The sequence below is a fragment of the Gymnoscopelus microlampas genome (genome assembly GCF_963454915.1).
Source record: "Gymnoscopelus microlampas genome assembly, chromosome: 7".
Classification (NCBI taxonomy): domain Eukaryota; kingdom Metazoa; phylum Chordata; class Actinopteri; order Myctophiformes; family Myctophidae; genus Gymnoscopelus; species Gymnoscopelus microlampas.
Genome location: NC_139944.1, coordinates 36,816,833 through 36,836,453, shown reverse-complemented (window position 1 = coordinate 36,836,453; position 19,621 = coordinate 36,816,833). Strand labels below are relative to the sequence as shown.

At 42.3% G+C, this 19,621-nt stretch overlaps 1 protein-coding gene across 1 annotated transcript in view; it reads right to left on the bottom strand.

The window, feature by feature from the left end:
* Positions 1-19,621, bottom strand: part of lhfpl4a (LHFPL tetraspan subfamily member 4a) — a gene marked incomplete at its 5' end in the record, with an annotated part of 48,510 nt that extends 28,889 nt beyond the window's left edge. The window contains one exon of the mRNA XM_084062436.1: positions 19,216-19,621. Coding sequence (XP_083918562.1) covers positions 19,216-19,621 — 406 coding nt within the window. The remainder of the gene's footprint in view (positions 1-19,215) is intronic.

The window sequence follows — 19,621 nt, the reverse complement described above, 5'->3', positions numbered from 1 at the left end:
CAATGTTCAATGTCAAAAACACTGAAATCATTAATCACAATTATTTGTATGACAGTTATTCGTCAAGTAACATTTCATGAATGTGACAACCCTAAGAGAGAGGCATGGAAGAGAAATGCAGAGCAGGACACGGACGGAGAGAGAGAGCAAATGAGGTAGAGTGGGAGAAGAAAGGGCGATATCGATGAAAAATGAGCCGGCGGAACTTGAGGGGGTTTGCACAGCACAGATCGTGAGTGTCAATTTCCCTTAGAGAATGTAGAGAGACTACAGACAGACAGATTTACAGATTTACTCTCACAGCTCTATTAGGACTCACAATTTTATAGTGTAGATGGTGAGTGATAGAGAGCAGTGGTGGACACACTACTCAACACCAGTAGGCTACTTGAGTCAAAGTATAGATACATTACTTAAGTATTCAAAAGTACAAATTAGAAAGTATATTTTCTTCGATGTACTGGAATTTTCAAAATTTCCTCCGAAAAATTCAAAGAAATTTTAAAAATAAAAGAAATTGCAGATCTACAAGCTTACTCAAAGAAAAATGACTTAGTACTCAAGTAAATGTATTCTGTTACTGTTACTGAGGTGGTGACAGTGATAGAGAGAGAGGAAGAGAGAGGGAGGTGGATGAGTGATGAAAGGGGTTGAGGAGAATGAAAGAACTTTAATCATGGTATAGAGACAACCAGGAGATGGGTGGTGGGGTTGGAGACGGTGTGTGTGTGCGTGTGTGTGCGTGCACACACACATACACACACACTCTTGATTTTAATTTTATTAGACGTTATACAGGAATAAACACATGTTACATCATGTTCATCGTAGAAACGTCAAGGATACAGACACAGAAAAGTCTTGCGACTTATTTTCATTGTGGTCCTTGGTCTGAGACAAACAACACTGCAACAAAATACATACACTCTATTATGGTTTCTTGACCCAATTGACTTATATACAAGCAGTACAGGTAAATGTTAGGTAAGAGCATGACCACTGTCTTGCTTGAGATAAATGGCACACTGCCTGATTCAATGCACACACACACACACACACACACACACACACACACACACACACACACACACACACACACACACACACACACACACACACACACACACACACACACACACACACACACACACACACACACACACACACACTCACTCACTCACTCACTCACTCACTCACTCACTCACTCACTCACTCACTCACTCACTCACTCACTCACTCACTCACTCACTCACTCACTCACTCACTCACATATCAACAACATCCCTCAGCCCTTCAAACATGCTGGCATCAGGTGGTGTCGATAACAGTGGGGCTGTTACATAGGGATAGCATCCAAATCGCTAACTTAAAATGTTAACAGAGTAGTTATGGTCTCATAGACCATCAAAACAAGCTGTGGTTATGTAATGTTTGATTTTGAAGTTACTGTCGCAAATATCGCAGGTCACTTATCACACTTAATACCTATCCTAGCGTCTCTATTCTGGGGACGAACATTTGGTGAAAATAGCCGACCTACAAGCTCACAACGTGTCCCAATGCGATGCGCGAGCTCGGCTATTTTTGGTGAAGAGATTTGACGTTGAGGAAAAAAAGGAGCAGATCCATAGAGCCCTGGGGTACTAAGTATAATTGTGCTACGTCTCCTCATCAGTGATTAACTACAGTACATACTGCAGTGTTGAGGGTCCATTTTTACACTGTCAGTTACACTGCATTTTACTATAGGCCTTAGTAATGTTGCCATTTGCACACGGCGCTTCTACTCCTGCACACACAAACATCTATTTTTAGAGGCATATTGCATTTACTATGTTATTAACATGGCCAAAGGATATTATTTAGCCTGTTGCAGCATTACTGCCTCTTGGGTGCATTTACACTGTGATTTCAAGTTCTATGTAGCTCTAATTAAATACAACCTGATCAGTCTAGACGCATGTTAGTAACTGGAGTAAAGATGGTTGTAGCTTCCATTAACAAGATGTATATTGGAAGTCTGTCTCCACTCTCCATTTAGGAACAAACTAACACCTCATGTGTGTCAGTTTGATCAATTAAAAACAAAACAAAAAACATCTCAGTTAAAGAGAAATATCCACATTAAAGACATCCGCCGCCCAGAGCTCCTTCACTCACACTTGCATGATGCACATCTAACAAGCTGGGAAATCAATACCTATATATTAGATCATGATTGTCAATTTGTCGCTGAGTACCTGCAGCCTAATTATCTTCCCTGTGCTTTGGGTTGATGGGAAAAGCCTCCCCACCCCTGCAATAGACAAGGCAATACTGTCTCCCTCCCTCCCACGGAGGACTGGAACGTGTAATTAAAAATCTATAAGCGGTTATGATGATTTACAGAGGGATGGAGTGAGGGAACAAGATCACTCTGCAGTCTGCAGTCTGCACGCAGCGGGCAAAGCAGCACCAGTTAATGACCCCGGTGGAGGAGTGTATGCACCAGACCAGACCCGAGCTTGTTGTTGTGAGCCCTTTAGGCCTAGTCTCATATAGACAAATATCTCCGCCTGTCTCCGTCTACCAATCATCTGGATACATCTAGTACTAGCTGAACCTCTAATACTAGAAAAGTGCGCCCCTCTGAGCGCAGTTCCCCAACAGGCCGGGTTGCCTACCCAGGGCTGTGTTGGTCGTAGGGTACAGCTGTCAGGATACGAGGAAGCTGCAGGGGAAATAGTTTGTACGACAGACAGACAGTGCAGCTGTTCACGTTTGTGGTGGCCCCTATGGGCAGAAGTGAAAGTGGTTTGGAGGTGCCCTCTGAAGAGTCCTCTAAACATGCGATTAAAATTTGGATATGATTGGATGGTGCATTCAGGATATATTCAAAGGAAACGTAGCTATATGCACATCGACTGTGGGTGCTGGGCTAAAAGGCTTCAAAAAGGTACACCAACGACGTAAAAGATACTTCTTTTTTACAAAACGGACAATGTTTCAATCCACTGTGGATCGAAGCGTAGTACATTTTGTAATAAAGAAGTATCTTTTACCGTCTTTGGTGTACGGGTTCTACCTTTTTGAGCGTTCACTATGTATGACAAAAATTAGCCACAGATTTGTGAAGGCAACTGCAGGCAAAGGATATGGAATATCAAAATGCTGTTTATTGGTCACATGACTCACATGACTTCAGCAACAAACTGTGACCTTTGTAGCATGTGTGGTGCCCCGTGCAATAGCTTTTGGCTCTGTGTTGTTTAGAGGCAATGTGTGATTCAGATTTGGGGTGGAAGCTCTTTCTTGACCTACTGGGACTGTGTGTGTAAAGTTTCACACCGACCAGTTGAGCGGTACCCGAGATGAGCTGTTTACTTTCGGACGGACAGACGGACAGACCAATGGGAGTGAAAACATAATAATCCTACATTGACCTTTGTAATAACTGGTCCTCACTAATGCTCCTAATTATTAGAGAAAGAAACCTGCCTACATCATCAGTAGGCAGGTTTGATCATTTCAAACAAGATTTCAATCTTTTTTCATTCTTTTTTGGCTTCTATTTCGGCATGCCAACTTTCCAGGAAGAGAAAGTCTGTAGTTTATATTATCTTGGAATCCCCATGATGACAGAGCAAGATGGCCGACGGTATGAAGTTCTGAGCTGTACTCCGTGCCAAAACTTCCCCACTATGCCACTCTACAACGTCTGATCATTGATTGAAATATTTTTTCTCAAACTGGATTCACCTGTGAATGAAACGGTAGAGGAGTTGGAATCCTTTATCGACGCGTTATATCACAAGAACGATATGCCGGCGGAGAACAAACCTGACGCCAAACGCAATCGGCGAGAGATGGGCTCAAGTGACATGGAAGACTCATTGGGGGACATTCGTGAGTCTTTGACCAGCATCAATCAACAACTTAAGAAGCTTGACCTTCTTGAACAGATGCTAACTGATGTCAAAGATCTCAAAGCCTCTGTCGAATATAACAACCATCTTATTGAAGTGTTAAAGGCTGACAACGCCTCTCTCAGGATTGATGTCAACAACCTCCAGCGTCTGACAGGTGAACTACAACATGAAAAAGCCAACATGGCTAAAGACATTCTCGATCTACAATGCAGAAGTATGAGGGACAATATAATAGTACACGGACTCCCAGAAGGTCAAAATGAAACTCACCATCAACCAGAAGAACTTGTAAAGAATTTCCTGCTGCACAACCTGAAAATGAAGACGGATGAAGTCGAGGCCATTCGCTTCTCAAGAGTCCATCGTCTGGGGAAAGCCAGAACCAACCAGCAGAGACCCCGTCCTATCATCGCCAAAGTCACCGACTTCAAGATGAAGTCCGCTGTCATGTCCAAGGGTAGAGAGCTGAAGAACACCAACTACTCCATCAGCGATCAATTTCCATCAGAGATCATGAGTAGACGGAGGCTTCTCTACCCGGTCATGGCGGATGCGAGAAAAAACAAAAAGAACGCTCGTCTTTCCATTGATAAACTGTACATCGATGGCAATCTCTATAGGAATCCTCGCATCACGTATTGGCTGAGTGGTGGAGGTGAAATCATCCCTCATGATGCTCAAGAGGAGATATCGAGTATCCAGCATGTCTCCTCTGCTGCTGTAAACATTACGCACGTTGATGACGTCAGTGGCACGTCGAGTATGCAGCATGCTTCCTCGGCCGCTGTAAACACTGGCGCGTGTGGATGACGTCAGCAGTGATTTGTCATTTCCATGACTACCCGTGACTGAATTCTGTGACTTGACACTGCAGATGGCTGCAGACAGGTTACTCAAATCTTACTTTGCCTACAACTATATGCTCTAGTTTCTGCTCAGACACTCAGCTGTGTGTGTGTGTGTGTGTGTGTGTGTGTGTGTGTGTGTGTGTGTGTGTGTGTGTATACTTATAGTTGCATGTATGTAGGTATGTATGTGTGTGTATATATGTTTGTATGTATATGTGTGTATGCATGTATATGTGTGTATATATATATATACTAGAGTTTCGGGGGGCTACGCCCCCCTCAACCCCAGCCGCGCACGGGGCTTTGCTTTGTTGGTCCCTCCGTGTCCCTGTGTCTGTATCCGTGTAGCTGCAGCACAGAGTGGGCAGTATAGATGGGGATTATGGCTGTTAGAGGCATGTACGCGCACGGGGCCCGCGTGGGCGTGTGTATATGGGGGTAGACAAATTGTCTAAGTAACATGTGCAAAAAGGGAAAAAAAAAAAAATTGTAAGAAAGTGTAATGTAAAAGTTACAAAATGATGAAAAATAAGTAGAAGAAATTATATTTTGTATGTTTCGCGGACCACCAGGGGGTCCGCGGACCCCCTGGTGGTCTGCGCGGAAATCGTGGGATGAAAATTTCCAAAAGGAAAAAAAAAAAAAAAAAAAAAAATTATGAAGGTGGTTGCTTGTTTTTCTGAAAGCTGGCGAATGGCAGCCCTTTCTGCAAGATGGCGGCCGCCTGGTGTTGTTGTGAGTACGTGTATTTTGGGGGGGGGGGGGCATAGTTCTCCAGAAGACACACACAAACATACACCATGTACAATGGACGAACTGAGCAGCAATATAGACATTCACCACACGAACGTGCATTGTTGACAAAGTGATTGCACAGCCGCTGCAGGCATGACAACCAGATTAGCGTTAGCGACATGGCAGCTATCACAGCGCCCTGTCCGTCGTGCTGCAACTGCCTGTGATGGCTACAGCAGTAACAGCAAGCTGTCTGCGATGCCATTGTCTGGAGACTGCTCTTAGCGTGACAGGACCAATGAGAGTGAGCGCTGTAGTTGTTGCTAAGATACGGTGGCGTCTCTGCCCCATAGCTGGTAGATCTCTCACACATGATTGGCCTAGGCTGCGTTGCCAGGTCTGACTTTGTGTCTAAGCAATGGGCGGCTTATTTTTGCGCGCCTTTGGGCTCGTTTGCATTGTGCGCACGGCAGCGCTTGTTTAGCGTACGTCAGCGCGACGTGGCAACGGACGTGGCAACGTGAAAGGTGATTGGCTGGTGAAAAGAAACACCCGACGTTACACCAGAAATGGTGCCTGGAGAAAATGGTGACCAAAAAAAAAGTTTGGAAAAAAAGGAAAAAAACCCCGCAGCGGCTGCCTGGTGTTGTGGTGATGAGGTCGTGCGCACGGTAAACGGTACGAAGCTGCTTCCACTTCCGTTGTGTCCGACATTTGGTGAGTAGAATTAATTATGTTGCGAGGTGGGAACGGTGTAGTGAGGCATGCCAGGTGCCCTACGCGAAACGTAAATTCAGGCCGCCCGCCGTGGCGACAGTGTTGGCGACATGTGGTCTGACGGTGTTGTGTTTAGTCGATCACAGAGCTGTGGGGTGTCACCACCGAGGGCGCGGAAGTTGCTCGCCATTTATATAGTTAGATATATATATATATATATATATATATATGTGTATGTATGTATATGTAGTTCTTTCATGTATTTGTGCTTCTCTTTCTTTTTCTGTTTTTCTTTCTTTTTCTGTTTTATTTTTCAATTTTTCTGTTTTATTTTGCCTTGTGTCCTATCGGCCCTCTCCTGGGCAGTATTTGATTGGTGGGATTTGATCTCTCTCTCTCTCTCTCGCTCTCTCGCCATCTTTGGCTAGGGAATTGTGGTCAACGTTAGGCTACTCCTCCAAATCCTTGGACCTATGGGTTTAAGGTTGAACTGGGTGGCCTTGGGCCGTTTCTGTTCCATGTGTTTTCTGTCACCGTTTCCCTTTGTCTGTGTGTCTGTTTCTGTCCTTTGTCTGTTCGTCTTGTCTATACATGTATGCCCTGTATATGTGATTAGCACAGTATCATTTGTGATCCATGCTCTATATTGGTTTAGTGACAGTATTCTTTTCCTAAACATCAAGTGTCAATCTGGATAGTGTAAAAGGAATAAAATAATACATTTAAATATCAGGAGCCTTAAACACAAAATTGATCTACTTAGGCCGTGGGTTGAACAACATAAACCTAATATAATTACACTGTCTGAAACCTGGCTCAATAATAAGATATCTAATAACGAAATCAAATTAACAAACTATACTCTATATAGAGCTGATAGAGGTACAAGGTGTGGTGGTGTAGTCACATATGTTTCATCTAATCTTGCGTCTGAGCTAATTGTGCCTACAGTTGAGCCTGTACATTTTGAGAGTATTTTTGTCAAGGTCATTCTACATGAGAATAAATACATTACTATTGGAAACATATATAGACCCCCTTCAGCTCCTGCTGAATCTTTCAATTCTATTATAGCCACCGTTAACTCTATTAAGGATAAAAATGAACTTGCACTATTAGGTGACTTTAACAAGGATTGGGCGGACAAATCCTCTAATAGTGCAAAAAATATTATTAGAAATCTGAACCTAACACAGCTAATCAGTGAGCCCACCCGTGTCACACCCACATGTCAGTCACTGCTTGATTGGATTCTAGTCTCACATCCTAACCGATTCATTAAATCAGGGATTATGTCCGATTGCCTCAGCGATCACTGCACTGTATTTTGCATTTGGAAAATTAAATTACCCAGACTTCCCCCTAAATTAATTCAAATTAGGCAATATAAGAAAATCAATGTTGAATCATTCATTAATGATATCATTTCAGTCAATTGGGACCGGTATCAAATCCTTTCAAATGTTCATGATGCATGGGCATTTCTACACTCTGAACTCATGACAATTATCAATAAACATGCCCCTTTCAAAACAATTAAAGTCAAGGGTAGCCATCTCCCATGGATAACATCAGACCTGATAAGCTCTTTTAGGCAGAGGGACAAAGCATGGGCTGTGTACCGCAGGACAAGGGATCCTGCTGATTGGGAGAAGTATAGACTGCTGAGAAATAAAAGTAAAGTCATGACCAGAAACTCAAAATCAAACTACTACAACGAATCTCTTACCCGTGATTCAAAAAATCCTAAACAATTCTGGAAAAAAATAAAAACGCTAACCAATGCATCTGATAAAACTGCTAGTTGTAATCAGTTAAAAGTCAACAACACCATATTACATAATCCTCTCTCAGTAGCTCAAGCTTTCAACCAACATTTCTCATCGGTCTGTACTCCTACTAAGCATGATCCCTATGTCATTTTCAACAACACACCACCCTGTCACAGCTCATTCTCGTTCAGGAAAATTACACCGGTTGAGGTTCTTAATGCCATTAATGACCTCAAAGTCTGCAGTGGCCCTGGTTTAGATGGAGTAGAAAGCAAATTCCTGAAACTTGCTCAACATATTCTCATGTACCCTCTCTGTGATCTGTTTAATTTATCTCTCTCGACTCATGACTTACCCTCCATCTGGAAGTGGTCACGCATTACACCACTGCATAAAGCGGGTAATGAACTTGATCCCAACAACTATAGACCTATTTCAATTATATGTTCAATAGCTAAAGTTTTCGAAAAATTAATTTATAACCAATTGTCCAGTTATCTCTCAAAATACAATATTCTATCATCTTCTCAATCTGGTTTCCGTTCAAATCACTCAACAACTACTGCCCTATTAAAACTCACCAACGATATATACTCTTCATCTGGCAATAGCAAACTTACCGGTGCAATATTCATTGACTTAACCAAAGCATTTGATTTGGTTGACCACTATCTCCTACTTGACAAGCTATATTCCATTGGTCTGTCTCGAAATGCTCTACTTTGGTTCAACTCCTATCTGCACAACAGAAAACATTGTGTTGTCATACAAGGCAGTAAATCCGAATTAGCAGTGAATGAACATGGTGTGCCTCAAGGTTCAACCTTAGGCCCACTCTTGTTCTCCATCTTCATTAATGATCTTCCGTCTATTTTTTCTGGTTGTAATGTCCAACTGTATGCAGACGACACAGTCATATACACATCACAAACTCACCTACTACAAATTCAGTCAACACTGCAATTAAACTTCAATAACCTGGAATCATGGCTCTCAGCTAATAAATTAATTATCAACAAAACTAAAACTAAAACGATGCTATTTGGAACTAATCAGAATATTAAATCTAAAACTAGAAATCAACCACTCAATATTTACTGTCGTGATGGGACTCAACTGCATACAGTTGATCACATAAAATACCTAGGTCTCTGGCTTGATTCAGGGCTATCATTCAAATGTCACATTGATAACATAGTCAGGAAAATCAACTTCAGTACTGGTGTCCTATACCGTAACAAAAACTGCTTTACTTTTACAGTCAGAAGGAAACTTGTTTTACAACTTATACTTCCAATTCTTGATTATGCTGATGTAGTCTACCAGCCTGCCCCCAAAACTAACCTTCTTCCACTTAACTCAATATACAACCGCTTATGCAGATTTATTCTTGGCTGTCCATATGTCACCCATCACTGTACAATGTATGAAAATCTCAACCTGCCATCTCCCACATCAAGAAGACAGCAGCACTGGCTGCAGTTCATTTTTAAATGTATTTATTTTGATTATCCTCAGTATTTGAAACAGCTTATGGAACCTTTCACTTCTAGACATCAACTAAGACATTGTTCACAAATTTACTTTCAAGTGCCAACTGCATCCACGTCAGTTGCCAAAAAATCATTTATGTTTAAAGCTCCTTCGGACTGGAACAACTTACCTGTTCATATTCGCTCAATAACATCTTTTCAACTGTTCAAAACTGCCCTGTCCTCTCACCTTGAGATTACCTGTTCATGTTTTGACTAATCATCATTATAACCAACCTATGACGCAATGTTTCATTTACGTGCTATGTGTACTGTTGCAATTGTGTTGTGCTATCGTTGTATGTTTTTGTTTGTTTGTTGTGTCTCTTGTTTGGTTTGTTTTGTCTGGTTGTTGCTGTCAGATTTGTTTGTAAAAACTATTTTGTCTTGTATGAAGTGTATTTGTAACTTGAGGACCCCCTCGAAAACGAGATGATTCATCTCAAGGGGTTACTCCTAATAAAGAAATTTCAGATTAGACAGGTTTCTGAATTGTCCATACACCATAGCCCACCAGTGAGATAGCCTGGTAAACCCTCCCTCCGGAAATCTCATTTCCATTTGATTTCAGAAAGGAGTCTGGTCTGAAACGCCTTTCTCCAATAATCGCTCTGCTCGCCGAGCCGACGAGCCTATCAGCGTCGTCGCTCATTGTTCTGTGATTGACAGCGACAGTTGGCCAATCAGGTGGCGAGTTCGAGTGAGCCCGAATGAACCCGAGTGCAGCCTGAGAGCCGCCGACAAAAGACGAACGGCAGCCATTGTTGTTTGCGCGAGTGCCTTCACTTCTTACTTTCAGTTTTATAACGCTTTCAAACTTCTTTTTTGAGGCACGGAATTTACTTATAAGATATCGTTTGGATAGAATTTAGTTGTTTAACTTCATATATGTGGTCAATTAATCATGACAGAGCCTATTTAAAAATATAAATTTAGAGAACCGGCAGGGGCGGGGAGTGACACGCATGTATCCCAATAAGGCAACCTATTTTCGGCATGGCCGTCCCAAAAGTCCCGTTGCGTCACATAGTCTGGAGCTCGTCAAAATGAACTGCTCATTGGCTGAAGGGGAAAAACGATCATTGGTTGAAGGGGTTGTCAGTCAACGGTATTACTCCCGCCCAACTCCAGCCCACAGCGATTATTGCAGAAAGGCGTTTCAGACCAGACTCCTTTCTGAAATCAAATGGAAATGAGATTTCCGGAGGGAGGGTTTACCAGGCTACCAGTGAGATGCAAGTAGACAGAAACTGTGCCATTTTATAATGAGCCTTAGTGAGGACCAATTATATGAAGATAAGGTTAAAAATGGGTGAAGTGCTCCTTTAGTGCGATGGTGTGTCACACACCGATAATAGCTATCAAGAAATATCCCTGCAGAAAATAATTATTTTCCTTTGTTTACTCGCCTAACTATCAATACAGCATGTTCACTATTTCATAACAAGTCTCATTAAGCACATGGCCGTCCGGTTAAGGTAAAGAAACAACGAAGAGAGCCGTTGCCTCAGCGTGCTGAGAATCCCCCTCTTGGGAACTGGACAGATCGCTCTCATTGTTGGCACTCTTTTTAATTACCATTCCATGGCCGCCTCCAGACACACACTGGAAGATCCACTGAAAACCCCCCTGCAAGGATCCATTTGTACACTCTCACAGTTAAATGAACACTCAGGACTTTGGAGGGAATCTAACTTCAACAGCAACAAATCATTGCTAACTAGGCCAAGTCCTGCTTAGAAGTTTGTGACCAAAAGCAGAATATGTGGCAAGAGAGGACAGAAAGCGACGGAGAGATCCTGTAAGATTGATATTCTCTGCATTCTCTCAATGTAGGCTAATTATTAGACACAAATAACTACAGTCCCCTGCAGGCATAGGGGTTTCTCCCATTTCTCTGTGGATTGGGGTGAGGAAAAAAGAAGAAAGAAACCTAATGTGTCCAAGTGTTGAATGTTTGTATGTGTGTGTGTGTGTGTGTGTGTGTGTGTGTGTGTGTGTGTGTGTGTGTGTGTGTGTGTGTGTGTGTGTGTGTGTGTGTGTGTGTGTGTGTGTGTGTGTGTGTGTGTGTGTGTGTGTGTGTGTGTGTGTGTGCGTGCGTGCGTGCGTGCGTGCGTGCGTGCGTGCGTGCGTGCGTGCGTGCGTGCGTGCGTGCGTAAGAGGAAGTTAGCCTAATGGGATTGGATTTGGGCCTAATGCTCTCGGGCCGGGCGGAGATGATAGTTTAATCAGCTCTGTGGTGCAGCTCCGCAGTGGGGCCTCTCCTGGCCATTGGGCCTTGTGATGGAGCTCTGTCCTGTGCCAGACTGCAGGCTGACTGGACAGACGCTCACTCGGCTGGAGATGACAGGGACAGCTGCTCTGCACTAGGGCCCTAAGACTGTGCCAGCATACACTATGGAGGCAGACAGAACCAGAGAGGGAAAACAGAGAGATGGACACATTTCTCTACGTGTGTATTTCAGTTTAATAAACGACGTGCGTGAATAATGGCTGATGTCTTCACGCCAACTACAGTAACATACTCGTTTGTGTTTATATATTAGTTATTTATAATAAAATGTAGCCCTTATACATGGGTAAACTGCCCTTATACATGGGTAAACTGTTCTATTTGGGAGTATCACTCTCAGCTGTATGTCAGCATGCCATGAACACCAGCAATCGCACTCTCATTTCTGCAAATGAGATGAATTAGCTGTAGACCATCCTGCCTGTCTCTGATTGCTATAATCCATCATCACGATAAAAAAACACAGTGAATAATGTCATATGTCAATATATAGCTCATTGCTCTTACATTTTTTCAGACTCCTTTCCTAACCTTAACTTTCCTCTCCTCTCCTCTCCTCTCCTCTCCTCTCCTCTCCTCTCCTCTCCTCTCCTCTCCTCTCCTCTCCTCACCTCTTGCCTAAGAGCGGGAGGTGTGAAGGAGTGAACCATCCTGGGTTGATCTGCCAGAGATGATGGAGTTTGCACGGAGTGGAGAATATTGGTGGAGAGGGGAGAGCTGAGGATTATGGGTAGACAGAGTGGGCCTCCATGATGTGCAACCCCGGGCAGGATCCCCCTCTGATAAGAGATTAGCTCTGCATTAGCTAGGTCCCGGCAGGCAGCGCGCACGCGCGCACGCACACACACACACACACACACACACACACACACACACACACACACACACACACACACACACACTCCAAATCCTCTTCTTTTTCTGCTGCCTTTGTTTACTTCTTTAATTACCATTCTGCCTTTCTTTATCCAATGGTTTTCATGTGATTTCATCAGTTCTCACATGCCCTGGACACACTCTTTGTTCTGGTCTATATTCCTCTATCTTGCTTCTACAAGTTGTCAAATCGCATGAGCTGTGATGCGTCAACATCATATAGAGCAGACGGTAACAAATATGTCAACACATAGAGAGACATCTCTTCTATAGAGAGATGGTGTAAAAGTGTAAAATCCTTGACCTCATTATAAGAGCTTGCTTATTATAGATTATTATAGACAACTTTACTCATAGTCAGCAGGCCCTAGAGTAACCTACAAGCTGAAGACGCTAAAAGGTTGATGACTTTATATCCTAAAAGGTTGATGACGTTATATCCTAAAAGGTGTAGACATGGAACAAAGATGTTTGTTTACCTTACGCTTAACCATATGAACACTAGCATCCCTACTCTGGGCATGTTATAATAGGCGAACATTTGCTGAAAATAGCAGAGCAAGCTAGATCCGCTATTTTCGGTGAAGAGATTTGATGTGGACAGGGAAAAGGAGGGTGCCAAATACATAGCCCTGGGAGACCCCGGTCAACAGGGTTTAAGTGGTTAACCACACCTGCCTAATCTTAATCTGCCAAATGGGTCTAAATTTAACAAATTAAATGAATTCAACTCATGCCTAAATTTTACCCATTTTATAAAAATGTTGGAGAAGTACAGAGAAAAGGGGAGAGCAAATACTGTATGTCTCATTAGTGATAATGTCACATGGATGTGCTTAATGGCTGGAGTCAGTCATGATGAGAGCGGGGACGACTACATTCATTCTCACACAGTAAAATCCTCAGTGTTCATTTATCCATTAGTAACTCTTATGCTTTGCTGCCACCCTCCTCTTTTGTCTCTGTGGCAGTACATGGGAGTGAGTTTACCGCACTGTCTCTGTGTATCAATGGAGATCTCTCCCACACACGCAGACACAAAAGGCAGGCAGCGGAGCCACCGCCAAAGCTGACTCCACCTGAATCGTGACTTGTGAGAGGCACTCGTCGTCAGTACTGCGAGGAAAGGGCGGCACCCATTGCATCGTTAGCTATGTTAACCGTGTAAGGAAGACTGATAGTTTAAAAAGAAAAACACTGACTGATACTTTCATATTTCACCCCACTGTAAAATTCCAGTGTTCATTTAACTCTGAGAGTATACGAATGTAACCAAATGGGCCCTTACATTTATACACTCTCAGTTACAAATGGACAAATGAATTAAATAAATGAATAAAAAAATAAGTAAATAAATAAATATATACATATACTGCATATATACATATACTCCATATATATATATATATATATATATATATATATATATATATATATATATATATATATATATATATATATATATATATACATATATATATATATATATATATATATATATATATATATATATATACATATACATATATATACGTATATATATATATATACGTATATATATATATATATACATATATATATATATGCATATATATATATGTATATATATATATATATATATATATATATATATATACACACACACACACACACACACACACACACACACACACACACACACACACACACACACACACACACACACACACACACACACACACACACAGCGGTTGTTTGTTCACTCCAGGTAGGGAAGGAGTTCACGTATCTCGGGGTCTTTCATGAGTGAGGGGAGGACGGAGCGGGACATCAGCCAGAGAATCGGAGCAGCAGGAGCGGTATTGCAGTCTCTGTACCGCAATGTTGTGATGCTGAGCCAGAAGGCAAAGCTCTCGAGCAATATACCGAGCAATCTTCCTTCCTATTCTCACCTGTGGTCATGTGGATCATGGCCAAACTTATACGATCACGGATACAAGCGGCCAAAATGAGTTTTCTCAGACGGGTGGTTGGCGTCTGCGTCTCCGTTAGGGATAGGGTGAGAAGTTCAGTCACCCGGGAGAGACTCGGAGTAGAGCCGCTGCTCCTTCACTTGGAAAGGGGCCAGCTTAGGTGGTTTACTTTGGGCATCTAGTACGGATGCCTGAGTGTCTCCCTAGGGAGGTCCTCTGGGCACATCCCACTGAAAGGAGGCCCTCACCAGACCAAAGACCAGATTCAGAGATATTTCCACGCTGGCAATGTATCGCGTATATATAATTCATATGATAAAAGAATGTTTGAAAAAGAAATTTGTGATCACAAAAATGTTATTAGAGATTTCTTGTCTCACTATACGTATGTGAGTCAGGTATCAAGACTGTGATGTCAAGACTATGATGCACTGTGATCATCATTGCTCATTATAATGCTCTTGGACAATTGTGGCTATTTGTATATCATTCTTGAAAAGACAACATATCAACGTGTAACACAGGGGTTAGGAGGTGGACAGAGGATGCTAAATGCAGCTTCAGCATCAATACTGCACCTCTACCACACTATCACTCTCTGCACTCACTTAACCTCGCCAGATCCCTCCAGGGCCAGCTCTGTTTGCAGCGGAGGCGTTTGCTGCTGAGTCCACCAAAAGGCTGCGGGGGCTTGGGGTGGCCCAAACAGCAAAAAACGAACAAACAACAACCCCAGTAAAGCTCTTGAATCTCCAGCTAAGCTCCAGTGTCTGAGTGGCTTTGTCCAAAAACCCATTCAGAATCAGGACTCTATAGTAGCCCTTCGAAGAATCAGAATCTTAACACATTTTTAAGCTGTGATTTGAGATAAACTCAGGGGTCCAAGACCAACTGAAAACAATTGTATTAAGCATAATATGAGAACTCATCATCAATCATCAAAACAAGTCATAATAACAAGCTGGCAAATGTAAACACATTATTGGGATTGTTCAGCGTAGTTTTATGCTCTGATAAGATATCATCACTAAGTCTGCCAGTCTCATGAAGCATAGGAGCCGAATTATGCGCGCGCTCCTCAGTGCTTGACCCGAATCAAGCACTCATTCAAGTCCCCATGAAGACAAAGCCACATTCATTTGCATGCCTATGGGCTTGGCATTTCTCCTAGGTGCCCGGGCAAGGAGGCACCTCCAGGATCGGCGCCCCTGTCATGAAGTGTAAGTTAATAAAAGGACAGTTCTATTTTATGTTCATTCTGGAATAATGCCCATGCAATGTAAAACACTGCCAACATTCCTTTCCTCTGCCTCAGGATGGTACTTTGTACGGACTACCTTTGAGAAATGAGTACGTTTGGCGGGGAACAGAAGTTGGATTTTCCCCTCCAATATCCTACTTAGCTCTTGTGCTCCAAAAAGGTTCAATACAGTCTCATGCAATTAGCCACTCCTGATGATCTGTCAGAGATAGAGCAGCTTTGGAGCCGACAGTCAATATTTCAGAGAATCTCTGTACTGCACTATTTTTCATTGACCCAGCAAACCACCTTATGGAGCCTATCACAGATCACTGAGCTTACAGCTGTGCTCATGCCAGCATAAAAAAAGACTTGTATGACATGTTGCCTGGGTTACAAAACACTGTCATGATGTTAAAGGCCTAAGTATTATGTTGACATAGGATTTCAAGATAGACTGTTCTTGAACCGCTTCACCAGCAGAAAATAACTCCGTACAGTTCATTGATCATGCATGCTACAGAGTTGTACAACAAAACAACTTGACTTGATACAGGATTGGGGAAGAAGAATGGTGTTGTTTTGGACGTGCAGATTGGGTCTGAATGCTTTCATGATGCTTTTGAACAACCATCTTCTCAACTGCAGCCAATTGTTAACGATACTACAAAGAACAAAAACAAGAGCATGAAAAGTTGTATCTAACTGGGGTAATACAAACTACAAGTTTGGGGAATAGGGCAGATGGATATAACGGTGGAGAAATGACAAGAGCACACTTGGAAAGGGAACCTAAAAGGAGGAGGAAAAGGGAATCCCCTTCTGAAAGCCCCCATTCATGTTACATCAACTTCTTAAAGTATTTCATATAACCTTTATGTTTGTCTGGGGGGAAATTGTGTTCAAATTTGTATATAAAACAGGTACAGTATTAATGTATTAATGGTGGTGATTTCCAGTACATTCTGCACTGGAAACACCATTAAGTAGCCTACTCTTCTGACACACAGTTTGACACAGACTCAGTTTTGAATTCAAATGAGATTGTGCTCGAGCACTATTGTAGGTTACTAGCCTACTGTTCTGTAGAACACAATGGGCTTATCAAACTGGTCAGACTTGAAAATAATGAATAAAACAGAAAAGGCTAGAGAATACAGTGAATAGTCATTGAAATGTAACTATTTTGCCATGCAGGGAATGACATCCTTACATATGATGCTTTCATCTTCATCTTTCATGCAACTTTGCAAATGTTCCATACCCTATAGCTACACTGCATCGGTCCACCTCGCTATGTTCGACAAGGCCTATCCAATATCCAGCTTCTACTGTTCCTTCCCTATTTCTCTTCATTATTCTCTCTCTCTCTCTCTCTCTCTCTCTCTCTCTCTCTCTCTCTCTCTCTCTCTCTCTCTCTCTCTCTCTACAAAAAGGAGATGTGGTGTGGGTAGAACATATAGGGAGAAAGCAAACGATATAGGCAGAAGTCATAGGCCTACTTATAAAGTAAATTTTAAATACTAACTGTAGGCCTATCTTCTTTCTTAAGCTTGATTCTCACCTGTTGAAACACAGGAGAGAATCATGTAATATGTGGGTTTGTGTAAATGGGAATAGGCCTATGGCAGTGTTTGATTTCAGGAGAGCTCTCAATAGGCTACTGGGATTCCTGCACGCACGCACACGCACGCACACACACACACACACACACACACACACACACACACACACACACACACACACACACACACACACACACACACACACACACACACACACACACACACACACACACACAGCTTGCAATTCCGTGTTTCTGTCACAGCAGCCTAAGTATACCGAGAAGCTTAATTTAGGAGTTTAATCGTGAAGTGCATAATAGGCTAGTCTTAAATTGCCACCAAATTAGGAGCTGCGCCTGCTTATCTTTAACGCAACACCGCTGAAGGCAGTTCATTATCATAAATAACGTTAGTAGTGTGGGCTATGTGGGAATTTGGATTGGATATAGCAAGCGCGTAAGAGAGAGAGAGAGAGAGAGAGAGAGAGACAAAGAAAGAAAGAAAGAAAGAAAGAAAGAAAGAGAATAGTGATGAAAGGGTCTCCAGTCCAGTGCAGTGGTGTTAAGTAACTTCAGTAGCCTACTTTTACTTCTACTCCTGGCAGATATTGTACTTTACTGCACTACAATTATTTAATAAAACTTTAGTTACTTACTAGTTACTTTGTAGATTTGGATTATTATTACAAAACATACATTAACCACTTCAGCCCTATGCATTTCAGCCATTTCAGTATAGCAGCGATCTATAAGCTCACGATGCATCTCTATGCGAGGCATTGTGAGCTTGTAGATATGCTTTTCAAAAGATTTGCATACATTTTTAAACTTGTGAAATGGGACAATTCTGCATAATGAGTTCGACTTTAGGTACTTTTTGATACCAATACTTTTGTACTTATACTCAAGTAAATTTTGAATTCCGGACTTTTACTTGTAATATTTATACATTGCAGTGTTGATACTTTTACTTAAGTAAAAAACAATGTGAGTATTTTTTTGAATGACTCCTGCGGCTCCTTTTTAGAAGCTGTGCAGAAGTTGTGCTCAGCCAGCAGTTGGTCTCTGTGTCAAACACTCTGATGTTGTTGTAGTCGTGGATTGGATATAGCAAGCGCGTAAGAGAGAGAGAGAGAGAGAGAGAGAGAGAGAGAGAGAGAGAGAGAGACAAAGAAAGAAAGAAAGAAAGAAAGAGAATAGTGATGAAAGGGTCTCCAGTCCAGTGCAGTGGTGTTAAGTAACTTCAGTAGCCTACTTTTACTTCTACTCCTGGCAGATATTGTACTTTACTGCACTACAATTATTTAATAAAACTTTAGTTACTTACTAGTTACTTTGTAGATTTGGATTATTATTACAAAACATACATTAACCACTTCAGCCCTATACATTTCAGCCATTTCAGTATAGCAGCGATCTATAAGCTCACGATGCATCTCTATGCGAGGCATTGTGAGCTTGTAGATATGCTTTTCAAAAGATTTGCATACATTTTTAAACTTGTGAAATGGGACAATTCTGCATAATGAGTTCGACTTTAGGTACTTTTTGATACCAATACTTTTGTACTTATACTCAAGTAAATTTTGAATTCCGGACTTTTACTTTTTTTTTACATTGCAGTGTTGATACTTTTACTTAAGTAAAAAACAATGTGAGTATTTTTTTCCCCACCACTGCTCCAGTGATCGTGTACTACAGAATGGATGATGTTCCCCATTGTTGTGAGCGTTATGGATCAACAACAACCCAAACGCCATGCAGTCTCTCAGACTTACCGCAGAGCAGCTGCATCCAGGCGCACGTCTTGTAGACGGTGGCGGTGTTGCAGAAGAAAAACAACACGAAGCAGGCGATGCAGCTCAAGATGAGCACCATGGACATCAACACGAAGAAGGAGGCTGCCTTGAAGGCGCCCGAGGAGATGGAACTGAAGTCGCCGAAGGTCCCTTGACACGTGAACTCCCGGTTGGAGTCGCCGATGCCCACGCAGTAGTGAAACAAGCCGAAGTAACCGGCGTGCGGGGTGTTCATGCTGTCCCCGACCCAGTAGGGCTGCATGAACACCACCACGTTGATAATGGCCAAACATATGGTGAATATGGCCCAGAGGACCCCGATGGCGTGTGAGTTCCGCATGTAGTTGTCATGGTACATTTTGGAGGTTTCTTGCGAAGGTTGCAT